This window comes from Rosa rugosa, chromosome 6 (genome assembly GCF_958449725.1).
Source record: "Rosa rugosa chromosome 6, drRosRugo1.1, whole genome shotgun sequence".
In the NCBI taxonomy this organism is placed as follows: Eukaryota; Viridiplantae; Streptophyta; class Magnoliopsida; order Rosales; family Rosaceae; genus Rosa; species Rosa rugosa.
Genome location: NC_084825.1, coordinates 38,285,368 through 38,312,279, shown reverse-complemented (window position 1 = coordinate 38,312,279; position 26,912 = coordinate 38,285,368). Strand labels below are relative to the sequence as shown.

Sequence of the window (26,912 nt, the reverse complement as noted above, 5' to 3'; positions counted from 1 at the left end):
AGAATATAGTTATTTTCATTTTAAAATGTGGACAGAGCCCATTCTATCCAATATGATGCCAATTTATTTAGCCGCCCTGGCCTCTTCCTATATCGATGGTCAGAAGACAGAACTTTTTTTTTTGAGAGAAAAAAGGATTGTCAGAAGGCAGAACATAACAAGTCCTATAATAGGATTAACTGTTTTTGGTGCAAGACAGAAGACATAACGTACAAGTCCTATAAATTAGTTTAACTGTTATGGTGTCATGTGACTTGTATTAGCATTAGCGTTGCAATCTATAATCCTATATTAGAGTCGTCTTGAATCTTTTTTTGTTCTTGAAATTTTGAATGAATATTTGCTAAAAGAAAAAGGTTTTCATCATCAAGCTTTTTTGATTCGACATTCCAAACCACCGACAATAACTACTATTAAAAACAGGAAAAAAAAAACAAAAAATAGAGTATCACTGTTCTCTTTTGGGTTTTTTTTTTTTTTTTTTCTTTATATGAAATTGTTCATTTTTGTGCTTGAACAATATGCAGCTGTAGTATTTCGACTTATAGAGAACAGTCGTTGCAGCCTAAAGCTTATTTTGTAACAATACTTGATTACAGAGACTACCGAGAGCAAATATAATTAGCCTAGAATTTCATTATTTTGATGAAAGAGTTGGTCACGAAAATGTTCCTCATCAGCTAAGAAAAGATTAACAGTGACATTTACCCGAATGATTCAGAAGACAAATCAACATGGAAGCAGAAACTAATGCAATAATCCATAAACCAGACATTCCTCAACAACTACTTCATTACTGGACATCTGTGCACAATTCTGTTCATTATTAAGCAGCCTAGTGTAAGGCGCCATAGAGGGGGAAAAAGAATTTTGATTCCAAGCTATTGAATAACGAATGGTCAACAAAAAAACTTGAAGCCAAAACACATTGGAGGGATTTACAGGCAATTTGACCCACATAGCGTGGGATGATGGTAGTCGGGTCTTAACTTGTTTTAAAAAGGTTTCAGGAGACGGACCCAGTCTTCAGCTTTGTGCTTTTCTGTTTGACAAAAAAAGCTGATAACAGACTTTTGCTGCGAACAGGAACTCGCACGATCTGTCGATTGTGGTTGTCAAATGACCTGGCCGCCCCTAGTGGCCTGTAACCATCCACCGCATCCTGCAAGAGAAAAGTAAACCTTTAAATTTCCTCTCCTCACTTTACTCATGGACATATTGAGGGCAAAGCATACTTACCCTATGTCCAGCAACAAATGGTTCAGAACCAGGAACTCGACTTGGTAACTGCAGGTGAGCACCCGAGGATTTCGTAGTGGCGCTCCCCTCATTATCTACATTCATTAGAAGGAGCTATTATTTCTCAAGGACAACTTCTTCATTTTATAGTTGACTGAAGCGTGACTACGTGATAAGATGATTAAACTTTCCAACTCTACATACCTAAAAGCTGGAAAGTGCCAGATGTATTTACAGAAACTTTTGTGTCTGCAGAGCTGCATAAAGGAAAATATCCAGAAATATTGTCTTATTAGATCATCATGAGCAAGTGAAAACAAACAGAAAAGGAATTATTACTAACACTGAGAACATATGCTATATTTCCTTTCAATCTTATGGATTACCTAGCCAGACCATGCGAAGTCCCCTTCAAGGTTGATCTTGTTTCTGAAGCTAAATGCCAGGAAAGAGTTTTTGATGCAGCGGCACCTAAATGTTACATATTGTAGCAAAGGGAAAAAGTCAGGAATGGTCACTGAGTTTTGACATATTTGACACTTAACTCACTGTATTTTCAACAATATCACATAACTCACTCAATTTTAAAACCGTCTATCACATAACTCACTACCGTCTACATGGTCATATTTTAAATAGTATTTTCGTCTCTTCACTATCTTAAACCTTTATCTTATTTTTTTCTTTAAACATTTTTTTCTTCTCTCTCTCTCTTTTCTTTCTTATCTTCTTCTTCCCTCTCTCTCCTCCCACCTTTTATCTCTCTGAAACTCCTTCACTTTCTCTCTCTAAAACTCATCCTCACTCTCCGAAAGGTTTTACACCTCCCACTCCTCCTCCACCGACTTCGCCTCCTCCACTTCCAGCTTCTCCACTTCCTCCGCCGGCGATTTCTTCACACGCGTCGCCTCTCCCCCGCACGTGAGCCTCGCCAGATCCTCCCCGTCGGCTCAGTCCGTCCGGCTCTCTCTCCACGACCGCCCTACCTCCCCCAGCCGCTCCATCTCCGTCTCGCCCCACACCCACAACAATACTTGTCTAATGAATCTGTTGTAATTTGGTGCACAACAACCAAACCCAGAAAGCATGAATAAGGGAGGGGGTGGGGGGAAAAGAAAGAAGAAGATCTGAGGACACAACACCCAAAGGTACAAAAAAAAAAAAACAAACAGTGATTTAACGGAAAATTAACCCCAAAAAAAAAAAAAAAAACTGAGAACACAACACCCAAACAGTGATTTAACGGATAATAAACGTTGTTAGACGATAGTGAGTTATGTGATAGACAGTTTCAAAATTGAGTGAGTTATGTGATATTGTTGAAAATACAGTGAGTTAAGTGTCGAATATGTCAAAACTCAGTGACCATTCCTGATATTTTCCCTTGTAGCAAAACCAAACTTATTTACAAAAAGTGTAAATGTTATAAACTACAAAATCACAAGGACGAAACTGAAACTTAGGAGGGAAATATCCCCAACTGGAAAATAACATACTTGACGGTTGAATATGTGTGGTGCACCGCATCTGTAATCATCATCCAGAATTATCAATCAACTTTCAATTTTGTTCTTCCTTTTCATTTCGTTTTCTCTCAATTCATGTTTTCCAATCTAGAGTCCCATTACCCTGTTACCAATTTTTGTAATGAACTTCAGCAAGAGGTATTTATATTACAATCCTTGTAAATTCGAGAAAGAAAATGCAAGGCATGGTTAAAACATGCAGATATGCACGACATGTTAGAACATGTGTCTTCTTGCCAATTTGTGCAGATGCCACATGTCTCTCATTAACAAGATTCCACATCGATAGCAAGATAAGAAGGGCCCATGACAAGTGAGCCTCCTACCTATAGGCACTATTGCGTAGCATAATTACTAACACTTTCCAAACTATTTCGGAAGCTTATGTTGCATAGAAACCAAATTAACCATGCACAATGAAGAAAATGTTCTAATCCTAATTTCCAGCATCGATAACTCTGTTATTTTCATAAATTGAACAAATGCTTTGTCATGCATTTTAGTTCATCTGTATACCAAATTTAAACCAAGTACACATTTACATTATTTAAGTGATTTTTCTTTCATTAAATCCCGCTATATCCACTCTAAGATGCAGCAATTCAGGGATACTCTAAACCCAGGTAAGCTCTCAAAACATACTGTACATTACTAGTAGGATCTGCTACTGTACACTCATCACTTGGCACATCTCATAACAGTTTGGCAACGAATCACTCTTTTAGAATAAGAAACTAAATATTTTCATATGCATCAAGAAGAATCATATCAAACGAAACAAAAAATCCTTACATTTGTTTCTGCTCTCTATAAAGATATGACTTTTCACAATATTCCGCAGCAGAATAAAGCTGAGGCCTCAAGTTCTTGAGTTCCTGAAATAAACACAACATAAGGATCCCACCGTCATAAAAACGCAACGCTTTCCTCTTCAAGCAGCACAATCATGCCAATTGAATGAGAACCATTAAGCCACAAAAGTAGCAACAACAAAAAGCTTCACCAAGCAATCAAATACAGCTACCTAATGCCAATTTACGGCCTCTATTTCCAATCATTTACCAAAATAAGAGCGCGCATCACCTACACATCACAAGGCATTAACTACCAAGCACAACTCGAAACCTCATAGATTCAACAATTTCAAAGCCAAGATTTACCGAACAAGCATCAAATTCAATCAAACTACGAAATGCGTCAACCAGAAACCAGAACGAATCAAATCAATCAAAAACGAAATTTATATCAGATCCAATCCCAGAGTCTAAGCCTTATACAAACACAAACACGTCAATGGAAGCGTGGAGAATCGAACCTGTAAGGCCTTGACGAAGCTCTTGCTGTGCTCCATGGAGACCTCGTCGAAGGTCATGGCCGGATTGAGCTGTCGGGATTGCTCCAAGTCGTTGCTTAATTGGTCTTTTGCGAGAAAATTAAAGTTGTCAAATAAACATTAACCGACAGCTAGTAGAAGTCATCGCTTAATTAGTTTTCAGTGAGGAAGTTCAAGTTGTCACATAAACATTAAGTGACAACTTTAAGGATTATCGTCCAATTGATTTTCAGTGAGGAAGTTAAGGTTGTCACATAAACATTAACCGACAACTCATAGAAGTTGTAGCTGAATCAGTTTTCAGCAACAAAAATCTAGTTATCACATAAATATAAAGCGACAATCCGCAGAAGTCGTCACCTAATTAATCTTTTGCGAGGAAGTTAAAGTTGTCACATAAATATTTACCGACAATTGGTAAAAACTGTCGCCTAATTGACATTTTGCGAGAAATTGGGCGTCGCATAATGTCATATGGGCGACAATTGTCAATTTCTCGCAAATACCTACTTTATGTGACAAATTGGTTGTCGCCGATGGGACCATGTGTGACAACTGAAATTTCCTCGTATTTGCGAAGCTTTTGCGATGAATTTTGGGTTGTCATAATGAAATCCCTCGCTTTTACTATTTTCTCTTGTCAGTGGTGTTCACCTGGTCAGTTGCTGACCACAGAATTAATGCTCAATAACCCTTAGATTTACATCAACAAAACACCTCAACTTACTTCTATATATGTCTATGAAAATAATTCAGATCTTGTGCTTTCCTCCCCTCCCTTGAATCAAATACAATTTTTCTCACTATTGCAATTAATGGAATTTTGGTAGAGTTAATTCTTCTTGGTAGAGTTTGATTCTTTGTTCTCATACGTAAATTTAACCAAAATCAAATGTCATTCTCACAAATAATCTCGCCTGCATATAAGTTGTAGGGACATGCAATATTATTTGTGGCCTTTGATATTCAATCCATCACATCTTTCCTTGAAGAACAGTTTCGATCAATAATGCAATAACGCACAGCAAAAACAGTTATACCTTCCATCCTATACACATTATCTTATTGCTTGAGAAAACTAATTCCATCTTTTTTTTTTAGAATAAAACTAATTCCATCTAGACATATCAAAAATGGGAAACGAGCTTCGAGTTGTGATGCTTCCATGGTCTGCCTTTGGCCATTTGATGCCTTTCTTTCAACTCTCCATAGCCTTGGCCAAAGCCAAAGTTCATGTCTCCTTCATATCAACCCCAAGAAACATTCACAGGCTCCCCAAAATCTCACCTGATTTACAACCTTTCATACACTTGGTCCCCATTCCATTTCCTCGTTTAGATCCTGACTTCTTGCCGGAAGGAGCAGAGGCCAGTATTGACGTACCCTTTGAAAAAACCGAAAACTTACAGATCGCATACGATCTTCTTCAAACACCCATCAAGCATTTCATTGCAGATCAAATGCCAGATTGGATAATTGCCGATTTCGCTGCTCATTGGGTGGTCGAAATTGCCAAAGGGTATGGTGTTCCACTTGCCTACTTCTCAGTTTTCAGTGCTGCAACCAGTGTTTTCTTTGGCCCACCTGAATATCTCACTGGTGCAAACAGAAACTATGCTCTCCCATCACCACAAAGCTTGACATCTCCACGAGAATGGGTCACTTTTCCTTCTTTGGTGGCATTGAAGGAGCATGAAGCCATTTATGTGCCTCAAGGGTCTTTCGCAGCAAATAGTACAGGGATAAGCTATACATCAAGGTTTGCCAAGATCATATCAGCAAGTCAAGTTTTGGTGATTCGTACTTGCAGTGAGATTGAAGGAGACTACTTGGAAGTGTACAAGAAAATTACTGGAAAGCCAGTGATTCCCATTGGTGTACTTGCTCCAGATCAACCTGGGAAAAGGGCAAAAAGGGAAATAAACTCCGATGGTGCTATGTTTGATTGGCTTGATAAGCAAAAACCCAGGTCAATTGTGTTTGTGGGGTTTGGGAGTGAGTGTAAGCTGAGCAAAGAACAAGTTCATGAGATAGCTCATGGGCTGGAGCTTTCAGAATTGCCATTTATTTGGGGACTCAGAAAACCCAATTCAGCTAACACTAGTGATGAAGTAGATGATTTTCTGCCTTTAGGTTTTGTTGACAGAACATCAGAGAAAGGGCTTGTTTGCTTTGGATGGGTACCCCAAATGGAAATTTTGGGGCACCCATCAATTGGGGGCTCTTTGTTTCATTCTGGATGGGGTTCTGTGATTGAGACTCTGCAATTTGGGCATTGCCTTGTTGTGTTACCCTTCATTTATGATCAGCCTTTGAATGCAAGGCTTTTGGTAGAGAAGGGTCTGGCTGCCGAAGTGAAGTGCAACGAAGACGGGTCGCTTAGTAGAGAGGAAATAGCAAAAACGCTGAGGCTAGCAATGGTGGAAGAAGAAGGAGAGCAGCTGAGAAGAAATGTGAGGAAAGCTGCTGCAGTTTTTGGAGATCAGAAGCTGCACCAAGACCACTACATTGGTTCATTTGTTAGTTATCTCAAAAATAACGTTCCAAAGTCTTCTAAAAAAAAATAACGTTCCAAAGAGGTGGTCGGTCATCCTAGACTCATGGATCGCCATTGAATTACGTAGCAGCTTTCCTGTTTACAACTTGGACACTGTTGTCCGAGTCGTTTCCCACTTTCCTGGTTGTCTAGCTTTGTCCATTTGTGAAAGTGTCCTTGTTTCAGTTCTTGGTTGTCTAGCTTTATCCATTTGTGTGTTTAAGCGTCCTTCTTTCAGTTTTTGTTCTTGTTTTTAGAGGTTTGGTATAGTTCATCCTCTCTGTAATTTATCTTTTTCTGTTTGAATAAACACTCTTTAGTTTGTCAAGATTCATCAAAAATAAAATTGTTTCAACTTTCTACGTACTATTTGTAATCAAATGTGAGTTAGAGAGAAAATATCTCCGCAACTTATTTTTGTTTCATGAGAAAATATTCAATACACTGATGTGCACTTGCACCGATAAAATGTAGAGTTAGATAATATCAAATACATGTTTTTATTATTAAAAAAAAATTATCTATAAATATCAACGGTTAAAATCTGATGGATCACTTACAACGTCAGTATATATAAGAATTTTCATTGTTTCGTTACGTACAAACCCAAGACTTTCTTAAATATTTCCACAATCTAAAATATATTAATCGTCAATATAGGATTTATCATCAACAGTCTAATTTTATGCTAAAATTATCACGTGAGATATTATTCGAAGGTCTTTTCACCGTTCTATCTTTTTGTCTCTCCTCTCTTTTGTAAGTTTTCAACTAGGTTAATGAGCTGGTAGCTAATGGAAGCGAAGTGTACGTTCTTGTTCATACGGACGTTCATAATGGAATTTCAACAAACTTGAAAAATGATTCGATTACCTCAACTCCGGCCTCCCAAATATATCAAAGCCGTGAACCTCATATAATTGCAAATACTCTAGTCCAACATTATAAGGCCTACTTAATTTGGTTAACATCTTACCACTAGAGCTATAAGAACACAAAAATATAGAATGGTTGAAATGATTCATCTTGCTAAAATTGCCGACACTTTGTCCTTCACTTCTAGCTATAGCACATTGAAACATGCACGTTGAATGATGAGACATGTCATTTTCAAGTAATAACTCGTTGGTCCTTATAGAGAGAATCAGGGGTGTGGAATGGATCTCAGCTCCAAGAATCATGCTAGTCATGTTGAAGGAGTCGTCATTCGCCTGGAGGGCCATGAATGCATCTTCATAATTGGTAAGTAAAGGGGTAAGCTAGGACAAAAATGTTGTTGCCATTAATTTTTGAGATCAACATTGCCTGCGGATCGGATTGAACAACAAAAATTATCTTGTGCTAGATAGGAATACAGAGATTAAAGACGGGTCTGTAAGCAAAATTAATTAGTAATTAATTGTTTTTTTTTTCCAAAAGAATAAATAATTTTATTACTTATCCATTACCAGAAGACACGTACATCAATTGTTGTGTTGTACCAAAATCATATATGACACAAGCCGCCAAACAAACTAACAGGTAACCCTCATTGCAAACAAAATCAGCTCACTTATTCTAAACAAGCGACTAACAAGAGAAGATTGTAACCTAGTGAATGATACATGCCTCAAAATAATTGAACAAGTAAGTTTGCCTAGAAACCTCAATTAGTGTACGAAAATACAGAGTCTACCACAAATGTAACATCTAAAAGATCACTGCAACAAGCCAAAAACAAGCCCACGCTAACAGTCCACTCACTGCCTTGAGCCTGCAATTGGGTAGCCCACCACATCAGAACCAAGCCCCAACGACCCAGGTCTTCCACAGATCTCGTGAACTCGCAACAAAAATCCACCAAAATCGGAACCTAGCCATCAACACGTACTGCCGCCACTGATAGAAGCAGAACGACCGCAAAACTACCGCCCGAACTTTCGATCAACACTAGCGAGCACAACACCGCCATCGAAGGTCAGATAAACCTTATGTTAAAACCATGGCTTCCACACAGCGAACCCTGAAGAAAAGAAAGTCGAAACAACTAAAATTGCAACGAGCGCCCTAAGGATTAACATCGAGCGTCTAGTAGATCGAGGATTAGATTCTTGGTAGATCGGAGATGAACACCAATAATTTTTTTTTTTTACTCTTTATTTAATCGACTATAACAAAAATATTTTAACAACCATTTAATAGACCGAGCAAAGCCCTAGGGTTTTGAGCAGTGTACGACGGCTGCGGAAAATTTCCGATTGCCGTTTGTTGTTAGTACTGACGAGGTGCCTCGTCGTGGCTGGGAAACTTTGGGTGTCTTGCTTCACAGTGGATTGGTGGTGCCTGAAGATCGAATCGCCTCCGATTTGAAGGTAAACCAGATCGATGTCGGCTTGGCAGCGAAAACTTGGTGCGTCTCGACTGCCGGTGTGGAGGAAGCAGAGTATAGTGGTTCGGGGAGGCGGATATTACTTCTTCTGGTGCTTGATCGATCGGAGTCAAGATCGACGTTTGAGGTCGGATTCTCCCGATCTGTGGTGTTGTGCGGTAGTGTGGTGCTGCTTCTGATCGAAGGTCTGGTTTTGATTGGAAGGGGAATGGATGCAGGGATGGTTGTCTGGGTTGGACGTCCCCCGGACTGGGAGGCGGCCGCCGCAGGCTGGCAACGGGGGAGTAGTGCTTTGGCCAACGCTTTCATCTGGGCTTGGGCCTCAGGTCTGGGCCTGGACGATATGAGCTTCATCTCTTTTGGGCCTAGTTGAGTTGGTTTGATTATTTTCAGAGTTGGGTCAGGTTGGAGGGTGCCTTGACACCCTCATTCATTACTTAGTGCTTGGGCTAGCCTAGCCCGAGAGCTGGACCTCCTTGGGCGATGCTGGGCCTTTATGGTCTCTCAAGTGCTAGTCATAACTCAGATCATGATTCTCCGGAATTGGTAATTATCTCGAGTTGGGCTGGAGAAAGTGGCTTACCGCTTATGGGTGAGGAATTGGCTCCTATTTGTTTGCTGGGAAGTAGCTTTCTATTTCGTACCACAATTGCGTGATTGGCTGATGGTTGGCTATAGCTAGAAGATGATTTTGCCTCAGAAGATAAGGAGTTGTTCCTTGTTTATGAGTCCGCTTTAAAAGTGGGCTCCATTTGACTTGTAATGAGTTTGTAGTACTTGCATAGGAGTTTGGTTGTTACTCCGCCATTTGTCTGTCTTTTAAGGGTATGTAGACTCTGGCTTTTTAGCTGGTCATCTAATGCAATGAACCTTCTATTTCAAAAAAAAATCGACTGTAAAAAAAAATTAATTAGTTCATTGTTTGTATATACAAATTTAGTTTAGTGCCTAAAAACATGGCTGGCCAAAAAAAAAATCTATTTCTTGGCAAACTATACATAGAACGTGAGATGCTGGTGCTAAAATACAAGAATACGGTGCTAAAATACAGAAAACTCTTTAGCGGCAAACCAAGCTCTTTTAGGTGGGTAGTTAAGATTCCAATATATTTTGACAAAAGTGTGGATGTCAATAGAATCAAATCAAGTCATCCATAACTGTTTGACATAACAAGTTCAGTTTTTTGCTTTTTGTTTTGTTTGTTGAAACAGGACCAATACGATTGCCTTCAACAATGAAACCGCAGAATACATGAGGACATTATGCCTAGCTAAATCCCAAAACACAATAAACATCAAGAGAACATCTCAAAATAATAACCGGAGTCTCAATTAAGTATTAATTAGCGAAAAGTGCGCAAATGGTTACTTCATTCGCTTTATTGTGGTAACACACTAGAAAGATATTGTTCACGTGGAGTCATAATTTACTTATACTATCAGCTTTCCTACTATGTTGCCATTGACAAAACAATTCGGTAACACTAAGTTTCATCTTGTCACTGGAAGGTTGCGACCATTTGACGAACTAAAGAATTCGCCACCGAACCAGAGCTGCAGAGCAGATAAAGGCACACAAGGTGCGTAGACCGAGATAAAGCCCATATCGCCCTCCCACAACTCAGTAGGGACTTATTTCTAGCATAAAGTCATAATTTGCTAAAAAAGAAAAAAAAGAAAAAAAAAACATGAAAAGTAAAAGCATGCCAAGAATAGCCCATAGGCCCATTCCAGGTTCAATCTCTAGCCCAGCCAACATAAGGAATCACTACAAGAGAAACGAAAAAGTTCACCTGGTGAGTTATTGACCAAGAAAATAATGCTCAACCACCCTTAGATGTAAATCCAATGGCAGAGAGAATTATTATTAAGTTGAGGTGTTTTGTTTTCCACTTACATCCAAGGGTTATTGAGCATTAATTCTTTGGTCATCAATTGACCAGGTAAACACCACTGAGAAGTACTACTATGGTTACTTCATTTATTCCCTAATCATCACTTGAAATAATGGGAAGAAAGTCATTGCTAAGAGTCAGCGACAGAATATAGTTTCGTCCATTTTAAAATGATCGAGGATGACAAAGCCATTCCATCCAATATGATGCAAGTTTACTTAGCCGCCCCGACCACTTCCTATATCGATGGGGAGTAGGCTGGAATGAACCAAAACATTTGTAGACCAAAGGGGCCCCACTGACGTGGCCAGTTTTCATCCACATATACTGCTGAAAAAAATTTGCCTCCATTAAGAGCAAGTCCACCGGAGGCACTTTGCCCGGGCAAATTGGGAGAATGTTGACGTGGTGACCGGCCAAAGTCAGTTTTTTGCTTCCACCGGTCCATATTTGACCAGGCAAATGATGCCTTTTCATGACCAAGGCCAAAGAAACGGGCAAGCTGGTGACTTTCTTCTTACCCAGGCGTCTTCTCTGCCAGCTCGGCCCACGGGTGCATGTGAGGTGACTGTGGAGGGCTGACAACCATAGAGTGACGCGGGGATGCCCAGCCGTGGAGGGAACGCACCAATGAGGTGCTAGACCGCAATTGCTGACCGCAAATTGGAGACTGCTTTTGTCGCCTAGCGCAGACAGAAGATAGAGAGAGACGCGCAGAGAGAGACGCGTGTGATCTGGGCAACATGGGCCAGCGCAGGAGAGACGCGCCAGAGGGAGGCACGTGGCAAGTAGCCGTTGGTTGCTTTGGGAATTTGAAATACGTGAACAGTACTGTGAACAGTGAAAAGGTGAACAGTGTTGACCGGGCAAGAAAAACAACGGGTGCAAACCCATGTCCAGTGGCAGTGAATAGTAGCTTGACTGGTCGAATTCTTGACTTCTCGACTTTGCCTTTTCTTGACTACGGGTGGACTTGCTCTAACGTAATTCCATTGCCGTCATGGTGAAAGGAGTCGGGCAATTACGACTTTTGCAAGCTTGGAAAGTTGGAAGAGTATCAGCTGGTTTGTGAAAATTGAAAAGCATGGACACACACACACACACTCTCTCTCTCTCTCTCTCTCTCTCTCTCTCTCTCTCTTCCTCCATCTTCATCGATAATCAAAGCTCCGGTTTGCATTCCCCTCACGTACTGATTCCTCGATTCTCATCATTACTCTCTCTATCACTAAAGATCTGAACTAATTCAAGGCTTCCCGATCCCTATCTCCAACGTTTGGAGGACGAGGTCGACATTTTGAATTTTGCCAATGTTTCTTTTGCCTGCTTTGTCTGCTCTTACTTATTTAGCATATATGAACTTCACAAGGATGCTTGAGTGTCTTAAACTTTCCAATTTCCAGAATGAAAAAAGTGGGTGGGCTTTCTTCCTTCTCCGATTGTTTGAGAAAAGAACCAGGAAGTTATTTGATTATCGTCGTCGGAGAAACTCAGGCACCACGTATCCGTAATTCTAATGTTCTCGGATTTTGTAAGAACCCAGACTAAAGAGAAGATAAAGTTTTGATTGAGAGAGAGTAGTATTGGAGACGCACGCGGTGGTCGTTTGAGAGAGAGGCACACTTGACTGGGTTTTGGATTGAGAGAGAGGCAGATGAGTGATTAGCACCCAACAACAACCCATTTGAATTGAATTATTCTTGGATAAGTAGAGGAATTAATAAGCGAAGCGCTCGGCTATGGTAGCCAAGTTCGATGAAAACCCGCTCTCCTCCTCGATGCGCATGCCTTTCTCCTTCTTCCTTAAAAGCCCCTCCAGTAACAACACGAATAACAGTTTCATCTTCCCTGTCCTATGCGCGTTGACTTGATCAATCTCACGGCTAAACTGACGGCATCTGTTGGTCTACAAATGTTTTGGTTCATTGCAAACTCTTCCTAGAAGACAGAACATAAGTTCTATAATAGGATTAACTGTTTTTGGTGTAAGACAGAAGACGTAACAAGTCCTATAATAGGATTAACTGTTATGGTGCCATGTGACTCGTATTAGTATTATTGTTGCAATCTATAATCCTATATTAGAGTCGTCTTGAATCTTTTTTTGTTCTTGAAATTTTGAATGAATATTTGCTAAAAGAAAGAGGTTTTCATCATCAAGCTTTTTGGTTCGACATTCCAACCACCGACAATAACTATTATTAAAAACAGGAAAAAAAATAAAAGAACAAATAACAGAGTATCACTGTTCTCTTTTGTGTTTTTTTTTTTCTTTTTATGAAATTGTTCATTTTTGTGCTTGAACAATATGCAGCTGTAGTATTTCGACTTATAGAGAACAGTTGTTGCAGCCTAAAGCTTATTTTGTAGCAATACTTGATTACAGAGACTCATTTTGATGAAAGACTTTGTCATGAAAATGTTCCTCATCAGCTAAGAAAAGATTAACAGTGACATTTACCCGAATGATTCAGAAGACAAATCATTGCTGGTTCATTGCTGGTTTCTCTGGTTCCCCACTGCACATCGAGTTACCAGCATTGAGGAAAGGACTAGAGTTGCTATCTACCATGCAGATCACAAAGGCAGTTGTGGAGAGTGATTGCTTGCTTGCAGTTCAAACTATAAACTCAGTAGCTGCAGATCTCTCTCCCTTGAGTGCTTTGATCACAGATCTACAGAACTTCCTTGCTGAACATAGGGAGGTTACTATCTGTTTTGTTCCTCGACAGGCCAATGTTATTGCTCATAGATTAGCTAGTTATAGTTATGAGTCCAATGTCCATTGTCATTGGTTTGATACTGCTCCAGACTTTATCCTGGATGCCTTTATGTACGATGTCCATCGTATTTAGTTAATAAAATTCTCCTATTTTCAAAAAAAAAAAAAAACAAGTCCTATAATAGGGATTTGGCTGGATTAACTGTTTTAGTATCATCTGACTCGTATTAGCACTAGTGTTGCAATCTATAATAGGATTATAGAGTCGTTTTGAATCTTTTTTTTTGAAATTTTGAAATTTTGAATGAATATTTGCTAAAAGAAAAAGGTTTTCACCATAACATCTTTGGTTCGACATTCCAACCACCGACAATAACTACTATTAATAAAATAAATAAATAAATCATAAATACATAAATAAATAAACAGAGTATTATTGTTCTCTTTCGTGTTTTTAATTTTTATTTTTTTATGAAATTGTTCATTTTTGTGCTTGAACAATATGCAGCTGTAGTACGAAATACGATAGAGAAAAGTTGTTGCAGCCAAAAGCTTATTTTGTAATAATACTTGATTACAGAGACTCCGAGAGCAAATATAATTAGCCTAGAATTTCATTATTTTGATGAAAGAGTTTGTCATGAAAATGTTCCTCATCAGCTAAGAAAAGATTAACAGTGACATTTACCCGAATGATTCAGAAGACAAATCAACATGGAAGCAGAAACTAATGCAATAATCCATAAGCCAGACATTCCTCAACAACTACTTCATTACTGGACATCTGTGCACAATTCTGTTCATTATTAAGCAGGCTAGTGTAAGGCGCCATAGGGTGGGAAAAAGAATTTTGATTCCAAGCTATTGAATAACGAATGGTCAACAAAAAAGCTTGAAGCCAAAACACATAGGAGGGATTTACAGGCAATTTGACCCACATAGCGTGGGATGATCAGGTAGTCGGGTCTTAACTTGTTTTAGAAAGGTTTCAGGAGACGGACCCAGTCTTCAGCTTTGTGCTTTTCTGTTTGACAAAAAAAGCTGATAGCAGACTTTTGCTGCGAACAGGAACTCGCACGATCTGTCGATTTTGGTTGTCAAATGACCTGGCCGCCCCTAGTGGCCTGTAACCATCCACCGCATCCTGCAAGAGAAAAGTAACCTTATTTCCTCTCCTCACTTTACTCATGGACATATTGGGGGCAAAGCATACTTACCCTATGTCCAGCAACAAATGGTTCAGAACCAGGAACTCGACTTGGTAACTGCAGGTGAGCACCCGAGGATTTCGTAGTGGCGCTCCCCTCATTATCTACATTCATTAGAAGGAGCTATTATTTCTCAAGGACAACTTCATTTTATAGTTCACTGAAGCGTGACTACGTGATAAGATGATTAGACTTTCCAACTCTACATACCTAAAAGCTGGAAAGTGCCAGAAGTATTTACAGAAACTTTTGTGTCTGCAGAACTGCATAAAGGAAAATATCCAGAAATATTGTCTTATTAGATCATCATGAGCAAGTGAAAACAAACAGAAAATGAATTATTACCAACACAGAACATATGCTATATTTCCTTTCAACCTTATGGATTACCTAGCCAGACCATGCAAAGTCCCCTTCAAGGTTGATTTTGTTTCTGAAGCTAAATGCCAGGAAAGAGTTTTTGCTGCAGTGGCACCTAAATGTTGCACATTGTACCAAAACCAAAGTTATTACTGATTTACAATAAAAGTGTAAAATCCACATTATAAACTACAAAATCACAAGGACCAAACTGAAACTTAGGATGAAAATATCCCCAATTGGAAAATAACATACTTGACGGTTGAACATGTGGTCTTGCTTGATAAGCATGTTGCCAAGTATCAGTCTGTACGTGTGGACTGAAATGTACCTTCTTATTGACAGAATCTAGCAACAAGGACAAAAAATAATATAAATGTAAAAATCTTGTTGTAAACATGGTAACTGCAGCTATTAGTTAATAATATTTGGCCTTACTGGGTAAAATGTAGTGCTTGTGATGTCTTGGGAAGAATGACAACAGCTGCTGCTGCCTCGAACCTTCTTTATCCATGAATGTTTTGCATGTAAGAAGTTTCTAAGTATAAGAAAGATAGTTCATTTAGTTATATCCATTTGATATTCTTTCTATTCTAACATGCACGAATGCTAAAACTCACCTGGTTTAGGCAAGTAACTTTCAGGTCCATGGTTGAAACATCTAAGGTTTGCTGGTCAAGAAGGTCAGTTAACTTGTAGGCCACAGTGCCAAGGTGATCAACAGCATTAACAAGGGCTCGCACAGCATAATCTTTCAGGTTATCCAGTACCCTGTTACCAATTTTTGTAATGAACTTCAGCAAGAGGAATTTATACTACAATCCTTGTAAATTCGAGAAAGAAAACGCAAGGCATGGTTAAAACATGCAGATATGCACGACATGTTAGAACATGTGTCTTCTTGCCAATTTTTGCAGATGCCACACATCTCTCATTAACAAGATTCCACATCGATAGCAAGATAAGAAGGGCCCATGACAAATGCTTTGTCGTGCATTTTAGTTCATCTGTATACCGAATTTAAACCAAGTACACATTTACATTATTTAAGTGATTTTCCTTTCATTAAATCCCGCTATATCCACTCTAAGATGCAGCAATTCAGGGATACTCTAAACCCAGGTAAGCACTCAAAACATACTGTACATTACTAGTAGGATCTGCTACTGTACACTCATCACGGGACACATCTTATAACAGTTTGGCAACAAAACACCCCTTCAGAATAAGAAACTAAATATTTTCATATGCATCAAGAAGAATCACATCAAACGAAACAAAAAAAAAAATCCTTACATTTGTTTCTGCTCGCTATGAAGATACGACTTTTCACAATATTCCGCAGCAGAGTAAAGCTGAGGCCTCAAGTTCTTGAGCTCCTGAAATAAACACAACACAAGGATCCCACCGTCATAAAAACTCAACGCTTTCCTCATCAAGCAGCACAATCATGCCAATTGAAAATGAGAGCCAGTAAGCCACAAAAGTAGCAACAACAAAAAGCTTCACCAAGCAATCAACTACAGCTACCTAAAGCCAATTTACGGCCTCTATTTCCAATCATTTACCAAAAATAAAGAGCATCACAAGGCATTAACAACCAAGCACGACTCGAAACCGCGTAGATTCAACGATTTCAAAGCCAAGATTTACCGAACAAGCATCAAATTGAATCAAACTACGAAATGCGTAAACCAGAACGAATCAAATCAATCAAAAAACGAAACACTTATCAGATCCAATCCTAGACTCTCAGCCTCGCAAGAACACAAAGACGTCAATGGAAGCGTGGGAGAATGGAACCTGTAAGGCCTTGACGAAGCTCTTGCTGCGCTCCATGGAGACCTCGTCGAAGGTCATGGCCGGATTGAGCGGCCGGGATTGCTCTAACTCCATCTCTGACCGAAAACGAATTCCGGCGATCAATAGCTACCGAATTGAACAAAGTCCACAGAATTAAAGCATATAATTACAGAGAAAAGTTGGATTTGGGGGTTGGGATTTGGTGGGAATGGGAGAGAGAGAGAGAGTGAGGTAGAAGCAACGCCGGGAATATTAATAATAATAATAATAATTCTCTGTGAAATTTAGGGAGTGAAAATGACAGGGAATTTATTGCTGGGGGGTTACTGAACTTCGCGGTGGTTGATGATTGGATGGTTTTATCAGAAAATTAATTAACGGCAACTTGTCTCTCTCGGAGGGCGGTGGATTGTTCGGTTATGATTTTAATTTTCTTTTCTTTTTTTTTTTTTGGAAAAATTGTTTTATTGAAGAATAGAATCTTTTTTGTAGCAATCAAAATGGAAATGATGAGACATGATGGTGAGATTGAGAGAGGAAGCTAGATATGCTATCATAGCAATCAAAGTATCTTGTGATTTTTTTTTTATTGCATAAAATCATGGGGTTTGAGATGTGATGATTTATGTTAAAGATATAATCTTTCTAAAATTATTAAAGTTTTGCCTTGCAATGTGGGAAAATTGATAGTTCTAGTTCACACTCAGACAAAGATATCGAGATTTCTGCTTGTTTTTAAGGAGAAGATAAGCAACATTGATGGGGAAAGGATCACTTGAGCTTGAAAAACGTTCGAGTTTGTATATAACAAAGAAGTTTTAAAAAAAAAAAGGGCTAAATACTGATTACTACGTAGTTTGGGTCCAAAATCAATTTAGTCTCTAAATTTCTAATTTCATCAAGAACACCCCTGCACTTTACATTTTGATCTAATAGGTCCAATTTGTTAGTCTTTCAACAATTGAATCATTTAACTCGTTGACGTGGCTCATATATGGCCTATGTTTTATGATGTGGTCTTGAGGTGGCCTGCATAGTCAATTTTGGAGTGAGTCCCACTATTAGAAATCTATCAAATAAATAGTTTTTCAACAAATAATCCAACTATAACTTGAACCAATAACAGAATATTAATGAATTGGACCAATTAGATCAAAATTGAAAGTACAGGGGTGTTTTTGATCAAATTAGAAGTCCAGGGACTGAATTGATTTTGGACCTAAACCACATAGTAGTAACCAGTATTTAGCCCTAAAAAAAATAAACTGAGGTATCAAATTGATTTGTTTTTAATAAAACTTTAGGTATCATTTTGATCACTTTTGAAAGTTGGGTATCGAGTTGATTTGTTTTTAAAAATTTAGGTATCATTTTGATCACTTTTAAAAATTTAGGTATCATTTTGATCACTTTTGAAAGTTGTGTATCATTTTGTCCGGTGGAGAAAAGTTTTGACCCTAGTGGTGGGTTTTACTCAAAAAAAAAATACAGTAATTTTGCTTATACGTTTTTATTTCACCATGAAAAAAAAAATTGCACGCAGTAAATTTAGGGGAAATTACTGGTCACTCCCTCAACTTTTGGGGCGTTGACAGTTCAGTCACTCGTATCATAATTTTAACAAGTAGCTCCTCAGACATTCAAATCTTGCACAATGTGGTCCAAAATGACTATTTTACCCCTCACTTCCTTTTTGTTTTTGTCTCTCTCTCTCTCTCTCTCTCTCTCTCTCTCTCTCTCTCTCTCTCTCTCTCTCTCTCTCTCTCTCTCTCTCTCTCTCTCTCTCTCTCTCTCTCTCTCTCTCTCTCTCTCTCCTCGATCTGTTCTTCATCTTAACCATTTTACCCAGAAAATATATACATACCAATATCATACCCAGGAAGCTTATTTCTTCCTCGTATCTATTCTCAGACAAAATCAACTGATCTTGATTCTTTTCTGAATAAACCCAGATCATACCCACAACTTATAACCAAGTTTTTTGCTCAAGATCAAGCACAAACTCATACCCAGAAAACCAAGAACGGTCAACCGGTGTTGATCGGAAACGGTCAACCGGTGTTGACTAGTGCTGACGTGGCGCTAGGGTTCGTTGCTGATGTGGCAATGGGGTCCGGCTGCTGACGTGGCAGTGGGTCCCGGATGATTACTTGGCAATGGGTCCCTTTGCTGACGTGGCAGTGGGCCTCTGGGCTGCCTTCTTTTCCTTTTTTTTTTCTCTCTTTTTTTTCTTTCTTCTGCCAGTTTTTCTGCAGGCCGGTTCAGCAACTTTTAGACCGGTTTTGAGAGTTTTGTTTCCGGTTGCTGGATCCTGGGATCAAAGAGCTGCTGGTGGCAAAATTTGGTAGCAATCGGAGGTCCGGAAGGTGGTGAACCGGTGCAGGGATCCCTTTTTTTCTTCTTGGAGGGCTGGTTCGATACTTCCGATGGCTAGTTCGGTGGGATTCCGGCCGGTTTAGGTGGTTCCGCCGCCAGTTCTGGAGTCCTGGGATTGAGGGCTCCAATATATGCGGCGGTGGTGGTTAGGGTTTGAAGGCTACGAATTTAGGGTTTCAGGGTTAGGGTTTCGTGCTGATAACGTGTTTAAGGAAAACTGAAATTGGGATAAAATTGAGTCGTGCTTTCATTGATAATAGGGGCCTCTTTATCAGAGTTGTACAAGGAAAGATAATCGTACAATTAATCGGATATCTATGAATATCTCTAATTCAAAACCTTATTACAACTAGGTCAAGTAACCTAGAGTTTGGGCCAGACACATATTCTGGATTTATTTGAACTTTTTTTTTTTTTTGAAAACTTTATTTTTTATTTTTCAAATAGTTACCATGAAAGGTTAAGAACATATTCCCATCCAATATGACAAGAATCAATCTGAAAATTAAAAACTACTGTTTATAGAATGTACAGCCTTTCAATACTGAGGTCTGAGAAGGCGTTTGTCAAAAAAAAAAAAAATACCGAGAAGGCATGCAAACTTGGTTTTGTGCTGAAAACTACATCATACTGCCTCCTCCAGACACTTGTAAATTATATGTAGACTAAAGTTTTGTTAACATTGGTACACACTTACACGTCCACTCTAATTTGTTCTTGTAACATAATATTGTCTGAGATTGAAGGATATTAAAAGCAAAGTTGATATGAACTTAGCGTACGTTATTATGTCACAACTCACAAGTCAGTTATTCATGGCATAACCCATTTTAATGATATTGTCTTTAAAGTTTAAATTCTAAAGGTCTAAAAAATTTGGTCATTCTTCACTCTTTACTATACATTTCATATTCATAAAAATAAAAAACAAATTCTTATCGAGAATTTACCGAGAATGTAACATGTCTGCAGATAGTCTAGCACAGCTTGGACATATACTTTGAATTTGGGACACCACTTCTTTGAAGAACCGCCTGATTATATCAAGCGAAAGCTCCAAGAAGATAAGGAGGGTCTTCTGAGACCGAGACTTGTTCTTGCTTAGTTTGTTTTTTGGGCTTCTAGCCCTCCTTGTAAGTTGTAACAAAAAAAAAAAGCAAAAAAAAAAACAAATTCTTATCGTTTTGTTCAACATTTCCCATTGAACTCGCCTCAAGTTATCATTAACTAGCAGTGGCCTACACACAGCGTGTGCAGGATTTTTTTTTTTTTTTTTTTTTTTTTTTTTTCAGAGTGTGTGGTGTAGGTAGTTAAAAATTATGGAAACTCCCACCACGTCTCCACTACATATAATTGAATTTCTGTTTTTATTTTTTATTTTGTTAATTGACTTTACTATCCTTATTGCTTATTTCTGATTCAAAGTATTTTAATATATAAGGGGCAAATTAGTAAAAAAAATCAGTTATGGAGCGCAAACTCTCTTCTCTTAATAAATATACTATTCAATAAATGTGCTACACGATAATATTATTTTCGCTTTTGTCAACCCATCAAGGTCAAAGCTGCATTTACGCAGCCAGTACACCATGTTGATAGTGCCAAACAGGTAGAACTCCTAACAATCAAAGAAGGTTTGCAACTGTTACAATCTTTGAAGGTGCAATCTGTGGTGATAGAGTCTGATTGCCTGTAAGCTACTTTGGACATTGAAAACCAAAGGTATGATCTGATTGATTATTCTGCAATTATTGATGATATAAGGATGACTATGGCGTCCTTTCCAGGAGTGCAGATTTGTTTTGCTCCTAGAACTTGTAATGCAGTAGCTCATAGGCTAGCTAGTATAGCTTTTGATGATAACTATACATCAGTTTGGATTGATAAGGTTCCAGAATGCATTCTGGACGTTTTACAATCAGGGGGGTGTATTCAATTAAGAGTTTACAGGATTTTTTTGTACTTTAAAAGTCTATGGGTATTCAATCAGGATTTTAAAAAGTCTTTTAAAATCTTGATGTATTCAATTTGGATTTTAAACTGTCCGCCAAAATCCGGTGATATTCAAAACTCTGAAGATTCCCAAGGATTTCATTAAATGTTGGATTGTGGAGGGTTTTAGGGGGCTAGGTATAAATACAAAATCCATTCAGAAATCTGCTCACCTCCCTAAAGATTTTGACATTCTCTCTCGCTCAGAAGATGAAGAGAGCTCACTAGAAGACGTGTAGAGACCTCTTTCAATTCTCTTCTCTGACCAACCAAGGTATTTTTCTCATCTTTTCTATTTTGACGTATTTGATGTTTGTTACTACATGATTTTGACGTTATCAGGTTTTGTTGTACTACATGGTTTCTATAAATTAGGGTTTATGGGTCATCTTTTTTGCTCATCTATTGTCCTTGGTTTGAGTTTCATAAATTGATAACTTCGTGTTCAATACTTTTGCATAATCTTGATTCGTGGTTGGAGTTGTTTGACCCCTAGAGGTGTTGATGGTTGCTGTTGATTCGTAACTTTTAATGATGGTTGAGGGCTTGCGAAGATTTCAGGCTAGAACAAAAGCTCTCTTCTTTCTTTGGTATTAATCTTCATAGTCGTTGTACATTTTTTTATTCCCAAAGACTTGTTTTCTAATTTTCAAGCTCTCTTCTTTGGTAGATTGGTTCATGGTCTTCCATATATATATATATATATATATATATATATATATATATATATATATATATATATATATCATCATCATTTGGGTAGTTTAGTTTTCATTTTTGGATTCTGATGGATTCCTTGTTTAGGAACTTGATGTTAATTTGTTTAGGGTCTAATCTGATTTTGTATGCCACTGTATTAGATTTGATTATCTTTTTTTGCTTGATCTTCATGCTGTATCAGATAATGGACAATTGTCTACCTCTTCAATCCATAAATTGTGTTGCTTCCCAGTTTTCTGTGGCCTTTAATTGGTTTTTCACATCAAAACATGATGATTACATGATCTCATTACATGGATATGACCAATAGGAGTTGCATGTATCCAACTAGTAATAAGGCTACTTTGTGGTGACCTCTGTTATATATGACTTAAATTCTTGACACTATACTTGATGCTTAATGTGAAGAATTTACTATTGATCAATTGCAAAGTGCATGGGATGATGGTACAGCAACCTTCTGGGATAGATATGTTTTTTTTTTTTTCCTTTTCTTTTTTTAGCTTCAAGCAATTTTAGAAAAGCAACTAGTGCCTAAAATGCTCATATTTCTTATTAATGGCCGGTCTGATGTTGTCTTATCTACCTTGAAGAATATGTGTCTTACTGTTATAGTTCTCGGAATACAATCTCTAGGGATGAATTATACTCCGTCCTTTCTTTTCTTGCAGATCATGAAGACTTGCTCAATGGACAAATGCATGCATTCTCTTGTATTTGAGTCTGTCTTGCATTATGAAGTTTTTGTTTGGAATGCACTTATATGCATGTATTCTTGGTGGAGACATTTGATAGAAGCTACAAGTGTGTTTGATGATTTTAGGACTAAGGATCTGATTTGATGGAATGCAATACACTATCAGGTTATTCTCAAGATGGAAATCATGGTTATTTCTTGTAAAAGGTAGTCCTCGTTTCAGATATTATGCAAAAAAAAAAAAGACTACCTTTACAAAAAAATTGACCTTAGTAACCAAAGATGATAAACAAGGGCAGTATGCCATATTGGATTCTAGCAAAAGTGTTTTAGTTAGGTACTACTGTGAAATAACAGCTTAATTAAGTTACAATTTAGTTATCGTTTCATGGGAATTATTAAGTTATATTTCATTACAGTTTTTGTAGTTTGTTGATCAAAAGCTCTTTTTATGTAGTTAGGCTTGCATGCTAACCAAATTAATTTGTTTCAGGCAACGCCTGAGCAGACTTAGGTGACTAAGCAAGGACTTTATTGAGCAAAAGGTCAACTAGATTCACCAATTCAACAATTGTTTACCAATGATAGGAGGCAAGAAGAGTGAACCAGAAGATATGGTACTCCAAGGCTGCACTACCTTCGGGAATTGGTGACTCAATTTCAGAGTACTACCTTGTGAATAATCAAAAGAGAAGACTGTCGCTAATCTGGTGGACTTTGCTTATGATCCTTACAATTATACCTATTTGCGCCAGCTCAACTGGTGGGACCTTTTCTGGATTGCATAACATAACCAAATGAGAGCCTTGTGAAATTTGGTGTAGGCGGAATCTGCAATTGTTGCCCTGATCCGGCCAATGCAACAATTGCCACTCAGTGTGGTGAGATACCCCTAGTTATTCAATGTCTATCAAGCGCTGTTAGAAACATCGTGATCTATGCAATTGGATCATTGTGACAAAGACGTTTCCAAAAATGAACTTTGAGACAAAATAGGTCTGTTAGATGAACTATCGAGGTGCATCATTTCTTTGTTATTGCCTTTATGTTTGCTTGTTCAGAAAATTTAGTTGATTTCTTTGCATCATCTCTCTATTCATGGTTTTGGTATATTTCACTGTACATTGATGTCTTGATAGAGTTTGAGGGAGATGCGATGAATATATTGGCCTAGTATCTGCCATCACCATCTCCCTCAAACCTTTATTTTATCTCAACATCTATATCAACAATACTTTTTTCCCACCAAATAAAAAAAAATCATCTATTGTTTTTGTTTTGGTCAATTTTTTCTTTTGATTATTGTTATTACGACAATCTATGGACTTATAAAATCCAAAGAAATACTGATAAGTCAATCTAATAAAATTTGTTCAACTCCATATGGAATTAAAACAATCCATGGATTATGCTAATCCATGGATTATTAAAAGTCAGTCTTTTCAAATCTGAATTGAATACACCCCCCTCAGATTGTAATCAGCCGACTTGATGCTTCTTTCAATAAAGATAATTATTCGATTCAAAAAAAAAAAAAAAAAAAAGGTCATAAAATAGGAGCCTCCGATTTTTATTTTGATTGGTCGATATAAATCGAATCTCAGATTGCGTCTACACCCACATGTAGCACGTTGGGGACTTTTCCCAAACTCAACTCCCAGCACAAAATTCTCACACGTGGATCTCCAACGACCAATCACAATTTTCCCCCATTTTAACCAACCGATAATTCCAATTATCTAAAACCCAAAATTATCCAAACAGATTTTCCTTTTCCTTCCCCTCCAATAAAATCACTCAAATTTCCATACTTAAACCCAAAAATGGCATTTTACTTCCACTGAAACAAAAAAAAAAAATCCCAAACATTTCCAATGGCTCTTCTCGTTCGGTCACCGGAAATCTCCATAGTCTTCTCTAACCCTAACCCTAACCCTAACCGTAAAGGCTTTCGATTTCCGACGAACTTCGGGTCGAAATCCAGGTCCACGGTTAGGGTTTGCGCCGGGGTTAAGGACAGTGCGGCGAGGGCGTCGGAGTTGGATCGGAATTTAAGGTCGCACGGGCAGTTCTCGGCTCCGGTGAAGCAGGGTCCGAAGCCGAGCAAGGAAGATCAAGAGAAGCAGGAGTACTATGTGAATATGGGGTATGCGATTCGGACTGTGAGGGAGGAGTTTCCTGAGCTGTTTTTCAGAGAGCTTAGCCTCGACATTTACAGGTCTGATTTTGATTGGTTTTCTTTGAATTTTGATTTAGTTAATTTCTTGTTTGTGTGGGTGATCAGAAATGTAGAAATGGAAAAAGAGAATTGATGGAGGTTAATGTTCTTGGTGTTTTTGGTTAGGTAGGATTGAGAATTAAGAATTGTATATCAGTTAAGCAATTTGTGAATTTCCATTAAATTGAGGCCTTTCTAGTTTGGGAGCTGAGAATAAGGAGGAGTTAAACAGTTGAAATTTGGGAATGGAAATGTTGCTAATAATGTATTTAGCTAGTTATTCAATAACCTGTTTAATTGAGGCTCAAGTCTGATTGGAGATTTCAACATTAGTGTTCTAGTGCTTGGAGTTGGATTGGCTATGAAATTCGGTATCACTGCAAGTGAGATTTTCTTGATAGAACTGTAGTTTGGAAGTTATTGGTTTAAGCTATACATGTATGTGGATATGCTATGAACGGCAATCAACCCCTATGGCTGAGGAAATTGGTCGGAGCTGACTATACCTTCATTATAGTATTTTCTAGGGCTTGGCTACGATATGGTTTTTCAATATATTAGGGACGTTCATGATGTAGAGTGTAGATTGAAACAAGACTGTAGGATGTTAGGTGATGACTGTTTGCTAGAAATTGTTGTGCATGTGCTTGAGAGAGCCAGGACTTGTTGATGGTTTGCTAATCAGTAGGGTGGCGTATGTGAGTAAATTATTCAGTGTGGTGTTCAATACTTTGTTGATTTGAGTCATGTCAGATATATTATCAAGGTTCCCATCAGAGTTTCTTTGTATTACATGGGATTTTGTTTACAATATGCTAATACGTCCTTTGTGTTCTGTATAGGGATGATATAACATTCAAAGATCCGATCAATACCTTTATGGGCATTGAGAATTACAAGTCTATATTTTCGGCACTACGTTTCCATGGCCAGATATTTTTCAAGGCCTTGTGGGTTGACGTCATTAGTGTATCGCAGCCGATGGACAATGTTATAATGGTTCGCTGGACTATCCATGGCATGCCACGAGTCCCTTGGGAAAGTCGTGGTCGATTTGATGGAACCTCAGAGTACAAACTTGACAAGAAAGGGAAGATCTATGAGCATCGTGTTGATAACATTGCTCTGAATTCGCCTCCAAAGTTTCAGATTCTGGCCGTAGGCGATATAATGCAATCTCTTGGGTGCCCTTCAACTCCAAAGCCAACATTTTTTGAAACTTCATCATTGCCATCTTCAAAGAGGAGTTGATGATGCCTAGTTCTTTCAAAATTTTGGTGTATGCTGTGCACAGTTGAGTATATCTTGAGCTAGAATTGACATCGACTACTTCAGTGATAAAAAGTTGGTTTACATTGCAAAAAATGTTGCCCAAGTTGACAAGGCACTGCCAGACACTAGCATAGCAGATACTGAATGTACTTATCTGTTAAAACTACTCAGATTCCGAGCTCTGAGTTCAGCTATGTACAATGCTTGCATACTTTGTATAGTATGAGGTGTATGCTGGTTCCTATGATCCTAGAATCCATCTCATTGTAATATGATATTATAGAAAGCTTACAATCAGTGACCATGGCCATGAGCACCCGTCACTTTTGTTACTTGACTTGTGAAAAGATAGGCTACCAAATTGCTTTAAGAAAGGCTGGCTTCTGTAGTAGAGTTTTAAATCTTATCAAATTCCCAGTAGTTCCCAGTAGCATTCCAGGTGATTATCAAAGAATAGAAAGACTGGTATTGCAGGCTTTACATGCTTCAAAATTGGAACGTTATATAAAAATTTAGAGTCCCATATTGGACAGAAACTCGAAAAAGAATGCAAAAGCTGAAAACCTCACTTGTCCAGTGCCATCATTATCAAGGTTGGTCTGATTGCAAGTCTGACCAAGAATCATCAATAGCAAAAACAAAAAGGTT

At 38.2% G+C, this 26,912-nt stretch overlaps 4 protein-coding genes across 5 annotated transcripts; 2 read left to right on the top strand and 2 right to left on the bottom strand.

Annotated features, from left to right (window-relative positions):
* Positions 1-609: 609 nt before the first annotated feature.
* On the bottom strand, positions 610-4,233 carry LOC133715220 (protein ABIL1-like). Its single transcript, XM_062141629.1, has 7 exons — positions 4,081-4,233; positions 3,558-3,640; positions 2,736-2,868; positions 1,626-1,710; positions 1,444-1,496; positions 1,240-1,334; positions 610-1,162 (listed from the first exon to the last, which is right to left on the bottom strand). Exons 3-7 carry the CDS (start codon positions 2,764-2,766, stop codon positions 1,007-1,009), a joined length of 420 nt encoding a protein of 139 aa, XP_061997613.1. The 5' UTR covers positions 2,767-2,868; positions 3,558-3,640; positions 4,081-4,233; the 3' UTR covers positions 610-1,006.
* Positions 4,234-5,057: 824 nt separating this feature from the next.
* Positions 5,058-6,929, top strand: LOC133715218 (putative UDP-rhamnose:rhamnosyltransferase 1). Its single transcript, XM_062141625.1, has one exon. The coding sequence runs from the start codon at positions 5,232-5,234 to the stop codon at positions 6,663-6,665; it is 1,434 nt and encodes a 477-aa protein (XP_061997609.1). The 5' UTR covers positions 5,058-5,231; the 3' UTR covers positions 6,666-6,929.
* Positions 6,930-14,206: 7,277 nt separating this feature from the next.
* On the bottom strand, positions 14,207-17,256 carry LOC133715219 (protein ABIL1-like). 2 transcript variants are annotated; one of them, XM_062141627.1, is made up of 9 exons: positions 16,990-17,256; positions 16,483-16,565; positions 15,807-15,957; positions 15,625-15,724; positions 15,442-15,534; positions 15,217-15,289; positions 15,037-15,089; positions 14,836-14,930; positions 14,207-14,762 (listed from the first exon to the last, which is right to left on the bottom strand). In XM_062141627.1, exons 1-9 carry the CDS (start codon positions 17,080-17,082, stop codon positions 14,607-14,609), a joined length of 897 nt encoding a protein of 298 aa, XP_061997611.1. In that variant the 5' UTR covers positions 17,083-17,256; the 3' UTR covers positions 14,207-14,606. The 2 variants fall into 2 exon arrangements, with proteins under 2 accessions (XP_061997611.1, XP_061997610.1); XM_062141626.1 differs by having other exon boundaries at positions 15,217-15,301; positions 16,990-17,254.
* A 7,315-nt stretch (positions 17,257-24,571) lies between these two features.
* Positions 24,572-26,596, top strand: LOC133714751 (uncharacterized). The gene is made up of 2 exons (XM_062141005.1): positions 24,572-24,992; positions 25,835-26,596. Exons 1-2 carry the CDS (start codon positions 24,649-24,651, stop codon positions 26,241-26,243), a joined length of 753 nt encoding a protein of 250 aa, XP_061996989.1. The 5' UTR covers positions 24,572-24,648; the 3' UTR covers positions 26,244-26,596.
* The last annotated feature ends 316 nt before the right edge of the window (positions 26,597-26,912 follow it).

What these genes read in the sequence shown, in the direction of transcription:
- LOC133715220 (XM_062141629.1), bottom strand. Translation starts at nt 2,766, where the DNA reads ATGCGGTGCACCACACATATTCAACCGTCAA. An exon ending in ACTTCGCATGGTCTGGCTAG is followed by an intron (nt 1,497 to 1,625) that starts GTAATCCATAAG and finishes TCCTTTATGCAG; the next exon opens with CTCTGCAGACACAAAAGTTT. An exon ending in CATTTGTTGCTGGACATAGG is followed by an intron (nt 1,163 to 1,239) that starts GTAAGTATGCTT and finishes TTTCTCTTGCAG; the next exon opens with GATGCGGTGGATGGTTACAG.
- LOC133715218 (XM_062141625.1), top strand. Translation starts at nt 5,232, where the DNA reads ATGGGAAACGAGCTTCGAGTTGTGATGCTTCCATGGTCTGCCTTTGGC.
- LOC133715219 (XM_062141626.1), bottom strand. Translation starts at nt 17,082, where the DNA reads ATGGAGTTAGAGCAATCCCGGCCGCTCAATCCGGCCATGACCTTCGAC. An exon ending in CATAGCGAGCAGAAACAAAT is followed by an intron (nt 15,958 to 16,482) that starts GTAAGGATTTTT and finishes AATTGGTAACAG; the next exon opens with GGTACTGGATAACCTGAAAG. An exon ending in ACCACATGTTCAACCGTCAA is followed by an intron (nt 15,302 to 15,441) that starts GTATGTTATTTT and finishes TGCAACATTTAG; the next exon opens with GTGCCACTGCAGCAAAAACT.
- LOC133714751 (XM_062141005.1), top strand. Translation starts at nt 24,649, where the DNA reads ATGGCTCTTCTCGTTCGGTCACCGGAAATCTCCATAGTCTTCTCTAAC. An exon ending in CTTAGCCTCGACATTTACAG is followed by an intron (nt 24,993 to 25,834) that starts GTCTGATTTTGA and finishes TGTTCTGTATAG; the next exon opens with GGATGATATAACATTCAAAG.